This window comes from Anabas testudineus, chromosome 5, assembly GCF_900324465.2.
Source record: "Anabas testudineus chromosome 5, fAnaTes1.2, whole genome shotgun sequence".
Taxonomy (NCBI): Eukaryota; Metazoa; Chordata; class Actinopteri; order Anabantiformes; family Anabantidae; genus Anabas; species Anabas testudineus.
The window spans coordinates 14,357,160-14,374,087 of NC_046614.1; the positions used below are offsets into that span (position 1 = coordinate 14,357,160).

A 16,928-nucleotide genomic window follows, 5' to 3' on the forward strand; every position below is an offset into this window, starting at 1 on the left:
ACCCCACTGAGAATCTTCGGCATGTGCTGGAGAAGACTTGACTCCTGCCTCCTGTCATAAATACAAGATCTTGGCAAAAAACGAATGCAACTCTGGACGGGAATAAATGTTGTGACATTGCAGAAGATTGTAATGTGTGCTGACTACTTCTCTTATACCACCAGAGTGTGTATTGTCCCAGTTTTTTCTCGATATCATGACACCATGAAATCAGCAAGATTGTATTCAAACAACCGACGTGTAGCTGTTGATAACTCAGGTTTTACTCCCCAGTCTCATAGTGCTAATAAAACAACCATTTCATGTGGACAAGAGAGTGTGGCAGTAAAGAGAGAGCTTGAGGGAGACACTGAAATCATTTGCATTATTATGTAAGATGTTTAAACGGTGTTCAGCCTGAATAAAGGCACGCTTTGACAATAAAAGGAGCTTCACAGTCAGTTTCCAAGTCGGGCTTGAAGATAACAATAAAACATGCCAATCAGCATGTGGAAGCTGGTGCCGCCAAATGTTAGTCTCTGCCACTGAATAGCATGTTTTAGCAGTAACATTTGTACTGAAGATTGAAGGTGTTCATCAGTGGTACTGATATGAAAATGGATTCAAAGCAGCGACAGCTGAAAAGCAGCAGGCAAAATACCCTCTCACCCACAGTCTGTACAGCCTCGTGTACAGCAACTCATCACAGCTTTAGAAAATAAACATCTCTTCTGTCTGCATATATCCGAGAGGGAAAGCTAAGATCATATTTGTTAGAATGCTAACAGTGTCGTTTCCCAAAGGTTTTACTACTTTGAAGGCAGCGATCACAGTCAGGATCAAACTTTCTCATGTTTAACTATTGAAAAAAGATAATATTGGAAAAACACACATTATTATACTCACAGAAATGCAAATGTTACATCACAAAGTTTCTGTGAATGAATCTAAAGGATTTTAATCTTGACCAAAGCATGGTGTAAAGGAGTATTCCATATAAAAGACAAAGTTGTTTCTGTGTACTGGCTTGAAAGCACCATCACATCACACAAAGACTTTTCTCTCATTTGTTTACGACAGTATGTGTCGTCACAGAGCCTATGTAATCTGGTGCATTGTCCAAAGCAGCAATTTCATTTGGGTAGACAACTGTTAGCCAAACATTTACCATTTGTTTAGCCTTAATCCTTGTGACACAGTACATAAATATGCCAGTTTTCTGAAGGACACAGTCCTTTGGACATGAAGCAGAATTGTCTGTTTGAAAGCAGCTAATGCACCCCTGTGTTGTCTGCTTGGATTGAAGCAGATTCATCTACAGGGCTTCTGCCATTCTTTTTTTAAAGGCTGTATATAATATAATTCCTGCTCTCAACAGTGCAAAGTGGTCATACCCAGAAAAAGGGAAACTTTTAGAACTGGTTTGTTGAAAGTGGACATTAACAGACTTGGTTGGTAATACACTCATCACTGTTTCATATAGTAATTATAAGAAGATTCTAACTGACTTTGTGAAAATTTGAATTAGTGCCAAGTCACAAATCTTTTTCCAATGTCATGCAGTTTGAAGACTAAGAAGCAGCATACATTCACATTTAAGAATAGAGACGGTGATATATAATTTTATTTGATTTTCAAAACAGTTCACAATTATCGGTCATTCAACCAATGAATTAATCATCTTGTGTCTATTGTAATTAAAATGATCCCACAATTACAAACATTTCATTGTGATAGGAGGAAACCAGATGTTTATATAAACACTGGAACTATTAACATGTGAATCTCTGGTCATAGTGGACATATTAATATGTTTGTGCTGTTATGTTCAACCATATTAAACCTTGTTTCTATGGGAAACTCTCTGCGGTGACTGGGACAAAAGGAAGAGAGAGAGAGGGAAATTAGTAGTGGTAATTTTCCACATTAAAGATAGAAGACAGAGGTAAGAGCTACTGTATAGCAGGATCATTATTGCAGTCTTCTGTTAAACCCCTTTCCCTCTTTGTCCAATGACTCTCACTGAGGCATAAAGAACACAAACAGCAGCCTGGAGCAGCCATGAGGCTGTATGTCAGGATGACACTTTCTCTCCATTATCCTCTCAGTTCTGAGAATAACAGTCTATACACTATTCACCTCCTGTCAATTCTAAATCTGTGTCTAAGGTCTGTTTTTTTCACCCCAAACCATTGCTTATTGTTATCTGAGTGATCTACATTCAACGGCACAAGCGTTATTATATCAACCATCAGCAACACACAGAGACAAAAAAAATATTTGAGACACACAGAGAGAGCGTTGGTGAAAGGCCGCCACTCTGACCAGGCATAGTAAAGGGGAAAAACACAGTAAGTGATGGGATGCTGGTAGGAAAAGGTTTATGTTGTAGATTTCTGCAGCATAAAATAGCATCACGTCCTGCAGTACTACTTGGGAAGACTCTACTTTTTATTTGGAACCAGAAATGGGAACACGGTGAATTAATAAATAAACAAAAGATGATCAAAATCCTTTTTCTCTTGTGAGAAACAAAACGTCAGCTCACAGAGAAGGAGCTTTCAAGCTTGGACTTTTAATCTGTGGTCAGAGTTTTAACCTCATTTCTCTTGCAAATCAAAAAACTGTACTAAAAATATTTTCTGCGCCCAGCTCTGAGGAAAAAGGATGAATAGAGTTACTTTTAAATTTCAGAGAAATGTGATCAATTCCTAAATTCTTTAGTATGTAATATGTTAATGTTATGTCCTGAGTGTAAGGTGATGTGTTAAGAGCTTATTTTCTGCACAGTAGCTGGATGAGTATAACTGTGTGCTGGTGATAGTGGATGGAGAAGGGGCTAAGCTGGTTGTGAGCAGTGTTCTCTGTTACACAGAATATCAGCCGTGTAACAGCTCTTGCGTATGACAACAGTGCAGAGTCTGGTTATACAAAGCCAGTGCTCCCTGGTATATCCTGTTTACTGTGTGTCAGGCTCCATCTGCAGAGTATACACCTGGCTGTTTACTAACCCAGCAGAGTGGTATTCACTCGCACACGCTGTGTACGTGTCTTCAGGACAAATCTATGCGAGCATGTCTGGTTGGAGATAATAGCTTGTTCATCTGTCTTTGTGTAATTGTAGTTTTGTGACCACAGTCACTACATGGTGCTGGTGTTTGATGAGGCCTGTTGCTGGTAGATTTAGTGCAGCTGTCACACAGCGCTTGCTCCTGTACTCATGTTTGCTGTTTACTCAGATGTGGGTCGGTGGTGTCATCTGCAACACGAATAAAGTGTGCTTTGTCTAGCAAGAGGGTTCAACAATACTTTGTTTGCTTTATACCAATGTCAGCATTAGATTTTTTTTTATTTAAACAAATTGTTTTAACATAATGAGAACATAAAGATGATGTCCTTTCATCATGTTGCACATTTGATATCATATACATATGGAGTAGCCACCACATAGAGTACCTTTAAAAGGTAGCCTGACAATACACTAAAACAGTCTAATGTGTAGTCAGTCCACTTTACATAACATTGCATGTTACAGCTTTTTTAGATTTTGTATTGACTCAGTTCTTAGACTAACATGTCCGGTTTTGTTCAACTTTTTATGAATGAACTGCTAATGCATTTGCCACTGCCCACCACTAATTTGCAGGCATTTAATTTTGGATTTTTGGAAAACATCTTAATTTAACTTCCCTTTTCAACGTTATATAACTTCTAGATGAAGCTCAAGTGTGAGTCAGCACAGCAGAGGCTTTATTGTGCTGAACTACGGTGCAGTAGCCTCAGATTATACTGCATTCAATTAGCTAATTACACCACTCATCACAGCACTGCAAGGACAGCTGACATGTTGATTAACATTTTCAGACAAACATAAGATAAATATGAACAGAATATTAATCATTATTTGTAATCACTGTGTCTTACAGGTAACACACCCTGCTGTCGTTTTTGCTTTAGTCTTTATGTCTTTGTAAACACGTGGAGATGCAAGGATTTGTTCTTTTCTCACCATATTCTTGTTCCCAGCTGGATTTAAGCTTTCATGAACCACAACTTCAACATTATTAAAATCCTGGTCACAGCCCTGAAAAGTCCTTACAATATACATTTGCTATGTAACGATCTTCATATTACATTGTAGGGGGTGACTGACAGCTGAGAAGATTTAAACATTCTTTAAAATAAGTAATTTCCCTATTTGACATCTTAGTCATCATACTTGATATGTAAGAAAATCCTTTTTAGGCGCTCTAAAAATGAAGCTTATCTTTTACAAGATATGTGCCTGCGGGGGCTTAATCCTACGAATCTTCATTAGAGGCTCAGATGGCTTTAATATTAAGAACATATATTTTGAAATGAGGCCCCTACATTCAGTGCTATAATGTCTGTTTCTCCCCCATTATGTAGTGTTTATAAATGGTATGACATGGCAAATGGATAATTGTAGCTAACATGAAGTTTAGAGACCTACAGGCTACAGAAAAATTATATAATTTATTACAAAGCTAGTTTTTAATTAAATTCTGAGGTCATTAAATATTTCATGACTCAAATATTGTATCAGCCACATGATCAAACTATATATAAACTCTAATCCATAGTCATTTTGAACTGTAATGAAGTTACTGTACATCAAGCTGATGCAGTGTGCATAGCTCCTCTACTGATATGTGAAGGGTGATTAATGTCACTGCCTACTTCATTGCAAACCAATGAATCACAGTGTAACACTGCAATCTTGATAAGAGCCACAGAGAGAGAATCAATACCAGCAAAGCAGGAAAGTACATCCTGGGAGTCTGGCAATACTGATGAAAGTAGAGGCATTTTTTCTCATCCATCAGCTTGGTTACTAATCAGCACAGTTCTCCCAATACTGTACATTTAAATAGCTTGTTTTAGACAAAATTCCAAAGATATTCATTTATTTCATTGTTGATTAATTCACCGACTAATCGTTCTGGCATTAATTACGGCTCTCTTGTAATATAAAGTTAAAACAGTCATACATGCTTACAGGGTGTGTAACCTCAGGACTGGAACCCAGTGCTACTGTAGATTCATACTGCTCTCTCATGTTGTGGTTTTTCTTTCCCTCTTTTTGAACTGGCTGTAACTCATCAGCATGCTTTTTTTTTTTTTTTCATTTACTCATGTTAATGTTAAATGTTTTCTCTTCTTATACTACCCATAGCATTTTCAGAATTTAATCACAAATGCATTCTCATCGTAAAAAGAAAGTCTCATAAATAATCGTTAGTCTGTATGTGATATAACCTATCATCAAGATTAAACTATTGCATTATGACATAAAACAATCCAGAGTAAACTCCAGTGCATAGGATTACTCTCTCCTTCTCTCTTGCAGAAATGTACATACAACCAAGGCTGAGCATGTTGGCTTCAGCCTTGGAGGGTCCCTACAGACCAGAATCATTTGCATCCTGTTATATTAACATATCTTGCCTTAGGATGTTCTTGAACAACATGGTCTATTAAAACATAACACGGACGGTCCACACTTTCTCTTTAATCTATAGCCAAACCTGAAACCTTGATGCTGAGGTACAAGTATCGATCTCTGATGCTGCTGTTGTGCTGTTATGTGTTGTACAGTAAGTGGATCTTTTATGTTTGAACATTAAGTGGTATATCACCCTGAGATTCACTCTACTGCAATAATCATACACTGACTCAAGTCAGAGAGATGTCTTGATGACGTGTTACACTGTGAGTTTATGTTTGTATTATTTTTATTGACTGCCATGGAGCTGTCATGTCATTGTCGACCTGTGGTACAGGCCATTTTGTGTTTGTGTTCAAATACATTTTGGTAAATCTTTCATATCAACTTTGGCTCCAATAATAAAATCTCATGTTACCATACCATTCATCTTGTGAACATTACTGAAGTGGGGTTGGGGTAGCATGATGAGCACGCAGATGGTGTTGCGATTGCCTCACAGGCACATGATATGTGGTACTTTTCCATCTCACTCCTACACTAAAGTCTGTCACTTGCAATGTACGGCTGAACGCACACAGACACACGTGTTAACAGCCGGTCCGTGTGCTTGTTTGATATACACAACAGCTTGAACAGTAAGATTGAAGGCAGTTGTCAGAGGGAGATTGTCAGCCTATTGACTGTTAGGTCACCAAGTCAGTAACAATGTGTGAAATCAATCCAAGGACATTTAGACCCAAGCGAGGCTCCAAAGTGATAAAAGAAAGATAGAACATCATAAATGGGTTAAAAAAAGGGTATTCAAAAGTATAATATAAGCATAACAAACACACTCTGAATAACATATAGAGCCTGCAACGACACTAGCAGCTCAGTAGGACTATAATTACTGTAGACACAGCAGCGCTTTGAGCTAAATGCTGCTGGTAGCTTACTATAATGGCCACAAAGACAATACTAACATGCCAATGGTTTACATCTTAATATAGTATGTTAACATGCTGGCATTTGCTAATGAGCACAGAGGACACCAAATGGTGACGCTATATGAAAAGTTACAGGATTACGAGACTGATTCGAATTCATCCTGAAGGGGACGGCATTGCTGGTATTAAATTTAATAGAAGCATCGAAGTGGAAGTAGCAGATATCCTGGGGTTTTATTCATGAGTGATGGTAAGGAGGATTGTATGACCGACTGCTGTTTAGGGGCATTGGATGCAGTAATGCATGCTTCACATCAGTACTATAAAGCAAAAGCTCTTCATTTGATATTCAATTTATGTTCCCTCTCTCACCTGCAGTCACAACAACTGAACAAAGAGATTCCTGATTATCTTGGTTTGACTCGGTGATAGCTTGAATTTCTCAGAGGGTTGAAAGGACTTGTTGAGATGCAGCTCCTTTCCATTGCGTGCATCAATTTGATGTGATGTGGACAGAGCTCGACTGTCTAAAAGTGGATGCTAATGTAGACCTAGGAAACACTGAAGGGATTACATCTCCCAGCTGGCCTGGGTGTACTTAGTGTTTACCCAGGAGGAGCTGAAGGAAGTTTCTGGGGAAAATGAAGCAGGGATCAATCTGCTCTCACTGCGAATAAGCCATTCAAAAACACATGCATGTTTTTACACATTTTCATATTCTGTCTTTAATGATCAGGTGTCCTATGTTTGGCCCCGTGTCCACAGATAACCAAGCAGCAGCTTCAGCAGACCAAGGATCGTTTCCAGGCCTTCTTGAATGGAGACACGCAAATTGTGGCTGATGAGGCTTTCATCAACGCTGTGCAGAGCTACTATGAGGTAACATAGCCATGGCAGCACAATCAGTCACTATGATTTTGTTATTCATAGACTTTTTTTCAGTTTTGTTGCTGAATGTATTGTGCACATTATTCATATTTTATTTCTGTTCTCTCAAAAAGATGCTGCTGAATATTCATCAACCATTAATATACATAGCATTTTATGATATATATATCTCATTTGTTGTGATATGTGTGTACAGTGTGTTCAGGATCACTTTCACAGAAGATTTGAAACCGGTTTTCAGTCTAAGTCGAAAAGCCCTTCACTCTCTTGCTATGTAAAAAAATTTACATTCACATAGTTGGGTGACAAAATGGTGGCTGAAGCTTTTCACTGCACAGATTATGAGTCAGAGCATGTGACTGACACAGCCATCTTCTCCAACCTCACTATTCAATCTGTAGTTGAGAAAGTCATCATTACCAAGCCTGCAGCACTATAAAGTATGAGACTGGAACCATTAGGAAATACATGTATAGACTGCCAAGAAGGTTAATTACAGGATGACCTCGATGTGACAGCGAACATAGAATGTAGTTTATAATATTTAATGTTAATATGAAATGTAGTAGAACTGAAAGATAGAGGGGTGATAAAAAAGTGACGAAAAAATGTCTGTTCCCCACAGTCTGGGTTTTTAAATGAACAAAAGAGAGCTTTTAAAATATTTATCCAGTCTTGTACGACTTCATATACTGCAGAGGGGCTTGAGTGAAAAATCGACTTTACCAGTCTTATAAGTAACTCTAGGCAAACATATTTTTTTACAAAACTGAGAGCAGTTCGACTAAGCATGACAGACCCATTTTGATCCAGATGAAGCATTTATATGCCCCCTCTCTCTTTAAAAATGTGTTCTGTCACTTTAAACAAATAAAAAGGTGCCAATTCCAATGACATTATATAATAATCTGGATGCTTTTGGTAGTTATATATAATACATAAGTGATTAGGCAATCTTTACACATGACAGTGAGCTACAGTTCTTCTTTTTTTAACATATGCACTTGTTTTCCGAGAGCGGTGATCGTCAGAATCAAACTGTTACTGTATAGTTTGATGCACTGTCTTTGGATGTTTTGTTATAAAGACATTTGTTATTTTCATTTTGAGGTTCGGAGGTTAAACGTGGTACAAGAACAGTAAACAATCTTATTAGTCAAATTCAACCCAATGAATTCACACACAACACTTGAAATCCTGACTCACTTGATGTTGATAAATGTGTTTGATAGAATTTAGTGAGGCACTGATTGTGACATGAACATTTTTCTTAACACTCTGCACTATGTAAACATAACACGTAAATGCAGTTAAAAAAGAAATGTTTTATTTTTGTTCTATTCTGGATTAATTAGCACCTTGTCTGTAGTATGTAGAACATTTTTTAAATTTCATCCCACAAACTGTTGTTATCGATTGAAACATGCACTATGTGACAAGGCTGATGTACCATTCTACTGTAGTGTTTCACTAAAGTAGTCACTGGTTTTTAGCCATAATGGATGCTAGGAACAAAATGTGACTGTCAGAGTGACAAAGCAGTCAGCTCTGGTGGTTACTTCACTCAATGCTGTGACAATAAAGCCTTGTCTGCCTCTGTCCCTGTTAGTCTGTCATTAGCAGGAAACAGAAAGCCGACTTGGTCATATTGAGTCACAGCTCTACATAGAACATGCCTCTGATTCTCCATTCAAAATGATCTCAAAAACAGCTTAATGGTTTTCTTTTGCTGATGGAGAAACAATAGACATGTGCTGTTTAAGAAAAGCTTTTCATCATGCCTGTGCAAGAAGTCTGAAGCTACCAAATCAGTACTCATCATATAAAATGTGCTATTTTATGCATCTTTCTTGCCGTGACATTGATCTCTCACTGTGTAGGTGTTCCTAAAAAGCGACCGTGTGGCTAAAATGGTCCAAAGCGGCGGCTTCTCGGCCAACGATTTCAGGGAAGTGTTCAAAAGGCACATTGAGAAGCGCGTGCGCAGCCTTCCAGAGATCGACGGGCTGAGCAAGGAGACGGTGCTCAGCTCCTGGATGGCCAAGTTTGACACTATCTACCGTGGTGATGAGGATCCACGCAAGGCACAGCAACGCATGACTGCCAGTGCGGCCTCTGAGCTGATCCTCAGCAAGGAGCAGTTGTATGAAATGTTCCAAAACATCCTCGGCATCAAGAAGTTTGAACACCAGCTCCTTTACCAAGCCTGTCAGGTAAGTTTATCAAGCCTACAGGTGATATGTCTCAGAAGGTTTCTCATTTTGATGCGAGTGGAGGCATCATTACAAATTTGTTTCAGCATTTACGACCTTTCTAAGCTGTTCACATTATTTCTCCCAAGTATATGAAGAAGTTAAAATTTTAAAAATATCAAATTTTCCAATTATTTTAAACATTACATGCTCCCCTCTCATATGGTTTGACCACAACGTCCTCTTGCAGGCCACAATAATGACCTTACTGGCCTGCTTTAATCATCAAATAATTGATGACCTCATTGTATTTAGTTTAGTCTGCAACATTTTTGTTTGGTGAAGCTCCTTTAGAGTGAGGATTTGTTACCTTCCTCCTTTTAAATTATACAGCATTCTATGTCCTGATACCATGCCAACAATTCATTGAAGGGAAGATAGGTTGAGATAGCTGGCAGATAATATTGGACACTAGGGTTCTTATGTCACACATAACTCTTCTTCCCCTGCTACATTCACTGGTTTACTGCTCTCTGTAGGAATCCTGAAAGTAGCACTAATGTATTCCTACACGAGGAGCATGATTAGAAGTCTTATTATTGCAGGATTTGGCGGAGACACACACATTTACATTTTCTCATCATGTAATCAATAGAAAATATACATCGTTATTTCATTGACATCTATTTTACACGCTTCTTGGAAGCCAATTACTTTTTATAATGCTGACTTTCTCTGGACCAGGTGTCATGCTTTTTCAACATTTTCTGATGCACAAATCCAAGCAGAAGGCACGAGATGCTGTTAAACAAAGATTCAACAAAGATTTAGTTCAGTATTGTTCAAATGTGTCAGTGACCACATTGGGGAAAGATCAATACAAGCTCTGTTCTGCAGAGTGTTCATTAGCTAGATGATTCTAATGCTGATGTTGCCACAGTCTCTAAAATTCGGTGTGAATTATTCCTCCCAAGCCTTTGAAGATGCTTAACCTAGATTTAATGTACTGGCGGCAGAGCTGTTAGCATAAGGTCAGATCTGCACGCAGAGCACAATATTATTTCACTGAACAATACCACATCATGAAGACATACATCGTTTGCCATGTAATGAGTAAGCTTCGACAGAACTAGAATAGCAAATGACACATGCTTCGGTGTAGTTGGAAAGGATAGTTTGTTTACACAATATCTATTCACTGACGACACACATGCGCTGACAGAATGTTTTCTCCACGGCTCTCAGCGCTCCCCTCTCTCTCTTTTTTAGTAGCTGTTAAAATGAATACATCAGACTGTATTAATGATAACTTTAAGCATATCTTCAGTAAGCAACCAGCCCCCCTTATATTGCACTTGGCTAAATGATAAAATCCTCACTAAAAAGGAGATGTGGCGGTCTAGTCAGCATGGCTGAGGGCTGTTGGGATTTGATGAAAGGTTTTCGGGGATTGGCTGGGATTCAGAGGCCATCATTTTTTAGCTGTTATCACTGGGGATTTACATTTTTTGTAATTACATTCAAATAGTAGAAAGGAAGCACTGGTCTATTTCTGTCTCATGCTGAAGTAAGAGTGGCCCCTGAAAGTGACTAACAGAATGATTAGCGGCTGCACCAGAACATACTTCCTGAGGAAAAAGTATTTTAACCTTTTGGAGTTTAGCAATTTTCTACATTTATTTGTCATAAAATGTGATCTGATGTTCATCTAAGTCAAAAGTATTAACAAATATGATGCGCCTATAATAATAACACAAACAATTTCTGATATATCATGTCTTTATTAAGGACCTCATAGAAACCTCATAGTGTGGGTGAAAAAACTATGTGAACCCTTGGAATAATGACCTCAAAAAAGCCAATTGCAGTGAGGTGTTAGCACAAGTTAAGAAAATTACTTTGAAGATGTGGACCAACTTTTTGAGTTTGCTCCCCACAAGAAGAATACGCTTTATGTGAGCCATGAATCACCAAAAGAAGCTTTTAGAGGATCTATGATTAATAATTCATGATTTACATAAAGCTGGAAAGGGTTACAAAGCGATGTCAAAGACTTGACAATACCAGTCTACAGTTAGACAAACAATCTACAAATGGAGACACTTTGGGACTGTTGTACCAAGAAGTGGGCGAACAGTCAAAATGACCTCAAAAGCAAAACATTCATCAATGAGATAAATTAGCAACCCCGAGTAAAAGGCCAAATATTTGAAGGCATCATTGGAACTGGCTAACATCTGTGTTCATGAGTCTGCAGCAAGTAAAACATTGGACAAGCAGCGCGTCTATGGCAGGACACCATGAAGGAAGGAAGCTGCTGCTTACTAAATAGAACATGGTGGCGGTGGTACCTGTGCACCATGGTTACTATTTGGAAATGTCTCCAAAAATCAGGTCTCCAAAAATCCTTATCAGCGAATTCCCCTCTCTTGGCGTCATTTCATTGTATAAGACGCAAGTACAAGACACAAGTAAGGGAAATGTGGATGCAATTAAGGGAATTGAGATGCACCCACTCTCAGCGTCAGCACCAATGCGGCGTTCACGAAGTGTCAGCAGAAACTCCGTCCTGAGTGTCTTGTTATAACAATTCATCAGCCATTGAAACTAGACAAGTGTATAGTCTCTTTTTTAAATGAGCTCAACTTTTTTATAATATGTAAAACTCTGCAACTCCTAATTACACGTCGAAGGGGGGGATGTGAAAAAAGTTTTTTAATACACTGAACAAAAAAGTGAGTTTCTTTTTAAACGATCGGTCGTGAACGCCGCAAATTTATCGTTTGTCACCTTGTGCTTATTTTAATCTTCGGAGATTAGTTACGTGTATGCTGGATAACAGGTAACATTTAACTTGTCTTTATTTATTCCTCAATATTTAAGTCGGTAAATACCGGTCCTGTGTGGTCCAGAGGAGGTTAATTAGTTTTTAGCTGTCCCACTTCGACGTTGTTTACTAGTTAAGTTAGCTAGCTAACGTTTTTGCTGTTTGTTGGATTTGTTAGCTTGTTTGCTATTAGCGGCTGTCCCGATTCAAGATGGCGACTCAGTGTTAATCATTCTCCAATAAAAGCAAAAATAAAACACAAAATAGCTAAACAAAGAAAACAAACAAACAAAAACGAAACAAAATAACAAACAAAAACGAAACAAAACGTGGAAGTGCAGATTTTGTATCATGTTATTATCCATTAAACTGTAATACAGACTTTTAAAGAACACTTTGTCAAACTAATGCAACCTGACATTTTGTATTTATTTAATGCTGTATAGAACTGTTTTTGCACCTTTATTGATTAATTAACTAATTAATTAACTAACTAATATATTATTCATGAATCCATTTGTTTTTTGGTGTGGGAACAAAACAGTAAATAGTGACTAGTAAAGCCTCCACATAATCTAGTTACATTTAATTCATTAAAGTGAAAATAAAATAAATAAAAAAAACAAATCGGCAAATGGTGAGCATATTTGCTCAAGAGATTGCAGAAATAGAATTATTTCCTTATCTCAGGCAATGATTAAAATAGTCTATGAAATTAGAACATCTAAGTAAAATACAAGCACATCAAAAAGAGATTTTTCCATAAATTATGGCCTGTGGATCACCCAGACTGTCAAATTACAGTCAGATTTTCCCTGTTACAGGATTTGAAGTAGACCCCCTCTCTTTCTTTTTTAATTCATCTTGACAGCAACTGTAAGTTGGGAAATTAGGCCCGAGCTCTTCCTTGTTTTGCCTTTAGCTGATATAATGTAAGGGAGCTCCTTCACTTCACACAGGATTGGAAGAGGATGAAAACATTTGCTATGCCTGCAGAGCCACCTCTACGCTACAATGATGCTGAAAGGCAGGGTGAAGCTTGACTTCACCCGTGTGGTTTGGGGTCTAAACAATGCTTATTGGGGAAAAAATAAAACGTCTGTCTTTATCAAGTTAATCCTTGATTGAGATGTCACAGCTCAACACTACAAAAGATGTCCATCTTTTCAAGTTTCCCTGATTCTTTAAAAATACAGACAGCGGCCATCATGTTAAAGGTGACTTGATCAAAGTAAAAAAGTTGTAAAGTTGCAAGGTAATTCTTTCCTATGAGCGAGCCCTCTCACATTACACATAGCAATCAAACTCAAAATGACATATCAAGGCAGCAAACCAAAGTAAGTAAACCAAATCTCTGCATCTGTCTGAAGAAATATTTCAACGTTTGTCCATGGATAAAATTGGAGTGGATGTTTTTCTGCAGTGTTCACGCTTGATCATGTGACCACATTTCCTGATTAACATAAATTGCATGTCTTTACTGTAACACTAGGGAAGCTAGAGAGTGACACTTTTTGTCACCATGCACGGTTTTACAGACACATAGTCGCAAACAGCAAGTCTAAATATAGACCAGCTGCTTGTACCTATCCAGGTCCCTTCCTGCTACGATTTAGCCCTGCTCATCCAGTCTTTCTACACGAATTCACCCTTGGCTAAGTGCAATGTCTGCTCCTAATGTCCCAGTAGCCACCTGGGAATCTGTCATCAGCTGTGCTGTTAACTACCCACCTGCTTCTGCATCGTCACCTTTAACCCACTGTCATCCTGTCTAACACTGAGGCAGTGTCACCTTTATTTAGCTGCAGTGTCGCTGTCAGATTCAGTAACACAGAGAAAAACGTACCTTTTAGCCTTTAGTCTTATGTTATATGGGATTTCATGTGCACCTACAGTATATTGTGCCTGAGGGCCATTGACAACAGTGACCTTTCAGTAGTTGTAGGCCTGATAAGATTGTGGTGCTGTTGGACTCAGTGGGGGTTGTCACACAGATACAGTTTCAATAAAAAAAAATGAGTGAGCAATTTTTTTTTTTTCTGCATAAATTCATCATACAATGTGATATTACTATCAACAGATATTTCTAAGCTGATAAAACACAAAGAGTCATGATCTTTTATGTCTTTATTGAACAGACCCATATTACATATAAATTGATGTGGACAAATTGATGGGCAACATTTTCTTGCAACTGTAAATCCTGCAGCTGGAACTAGTAGTTCCTTCAACAACCAGCATGGACTTTTTGTTGTACTGTTATCAGAGAGGTTGATGTAATAAAAGACTCTGACCACATCCCCTTTCAGATTACTTCAGAGTTACTCCTCTCATGTCAGCCATTTTGCAGATTAGCTGCAATCTGCATATACTGTAGTCACAATGACCAATATTATCTGCTGCTGCTGCAATATTAAATTTCAGTTATAGGTTATTAAGTAGTAACAGTTTGCAGTTTTGAGAATTTGCCTGGACTTGTGGAATTAGATCTTTTTTTTGTGGGAGGGCAAGGCACACAGATGAGACAGTAAAAATGCATTGTCAGACACCAACAGACCAGGCTGCTGGATTTCCAGGCATGGCACTGACAGTTCTTTTGGGACTGAACGAGTCAGATGTTGCTGGCATTGCAGTCCAGTAGTGCCCAGAGCTCTGAGTGTTTTGACAGGCAGCACAGGATCCCCAGCAACAGGGGGGGGAAGGAGACATTCAAGCACAGCTCAGGCATGAAGCCAATCGGTATCAGTCACAGTTATTGTTGTAGATGAATCTAGTTTTCAGCAATTGGACATGACAGTGAAAAAAAAGACTTTGAACCAACATGCTCACCACTGCTAAAAGTGTCACTGCATGGCAGAACAGTACTGAGTACTTCTGTGCTGCAAGTACAGACATTCTGCTGCAGCTGGTGGCAAAGTCTGATTATGTGCTCTACTAAACAAGAACTCTGGGTTATGTAGCAGGGTGGCTGTTCAGTGGCCAGCACTGGTAGCACATTATACTAACTGCATTGCATTTTAGATGCTGTCTGGCCAACATCATTTCATAATTTGCACATCAGTGAGCAGAATCAATCACAGACATAAGTAATATACTGTAGGAAGAATCCAACAACAAAATATCCAGATTTAATCTTACACAGATTTAAAGATTTCAACAATGAAAATAATGTCTAATGCTTGCTTGACCAAGAGTTTCATACTTAATAAAATGGTAGTGTTTTAAGTGTGTCTACAGATCACACAGCTGTACTATGTCTGCTATGGTACTTGATCTCAGTCTGAGCTGTGCAGTGCCTCTTACTTATGCCCCCCTACTCTCCCGTTAATGGCTGCAGCGTGACTTCAGCTCATTCTCTCTTAAAAAGGATTGCTGGAGGGGGCAGATAATCAATATAGGAAAGCCTGAAAGACAAGGCCTGTTAATGTTACAGGAGTGGGTGAAATACCATAAAGCAACTGAGTGATGTTTAGATCACCACGAATGAAGTCAGCTGCTCAGTTGGACAGATCATTTAGCTGTGGAGAAATATTTTGTGCTACTTATAAAAGCAATGTGAAATCGTATTTCTTCACCAGTATGTCAAACATTTGTGGCTGGTTGCAACAGTATTTCATGTTTTGTGGTTCTTTTACTACAAACAAAGTTACTATATAAATAAATAAATATATATATGTATATATATATATATATATTTTTAAATACTTTTACATTATACAGAATTTAGATGCAGAAATTTCCCTAAAAAGTACAATAATGGGTCAAGATGATTTTCTTGCATTAAAACTCCCCCTGTTCTGCATCTTTCTCAGTCTACATCTTGAAATATAGAAAGTTATAAAATCTAAAAACACTCTCACCCATTTTTATTCCAAATATGCAGTTTGTCAAAACTGAAATATGCACTGCACAAAAACAACAGGAAACTGAAGGAATTTGCATACGCCACCAAGGTGAAGTGAGGTGAATTTTAGGTTTCACTGAAACAACTGTTCTGCAGGTATTGAATGTTAAGCTTCTCCTTATGGAGGAAATTGTGTTGGCTGGTGAGTCATAACGTCAGATTTGACAAGAATGAGCCATTTTTGGTGTGTGAATAAGTTAAAGAGGGAATCATATACAAACAGAGCAAGAAATACACATCAGCCCTTTCTTCTATTTTCTTGTATAAGCTAATATAAAACTCTCATTCTTTATTGATGTGAGCCATGAATTTCTTTGCTTTTCATTACTCTGTGGCAAAAACTAGGCTAACAGATGTCAGTCATCCTTGCCCGTAACAGATAATATTCAAAGAGCCAGATTTAAAAGTAATGTTTTTACATTCCATTACCACTAGTTTTGTTTCAGTGTGCCAAATCCTTAAAGTCTTTTAAATGCATTTCAGTGTCTTAATTAATTATCTTTATGTCTGCTGCCCCTCTCTCTAAGCTCGACTGTTTGAGAAACATGAATTTTCATTCTGCTGATTGAAATCAACAAGAAAAGGGGGGAAAAAATCCAAGCAAGTCATACTTACAAAAAGACCCTTTTACAAACAGTGATCCATTCACAGTCTCTATGGAGATGGCAGCATGGTTCCTATGAGGGAGTGATGAATTTCTTTTTGATTTCTGGCCTATCATATCTGCTTCCACACCATGCTG

The 16,928-nt window shown here is 38.1% G+C and overlaps 1 protein-coding gene across 11 annotated transcripts in view; it reads left to right on the plus strand.

The window, feature by feature from the left end:
- Positions 1-16,928, plus strand: part of cadpsb (Ca2+-dependent activator protein for secretion b) — a 54,094-nt gene that overhangs the window by 3,703 nt on the left and 33,463 nt on the right. For all 11 annotated transcript variants that reach the window (XM_026350162.1, XM_026350169.1, XM_026350172.1 and 8 more), the window contains exons 2-3: positions 7,141-7,254; positions 9,144-9,476. In XM_026350162.1, coding sequence (XP_026205947.1) covers positions 7,141-7,254; positions 9,144-9,476 — 447 coding nt within the window. The remainder of the gene's footprint in view (positions 1-7,140; positions 7,255-9,143; positions 9,477-16,928) is intronic.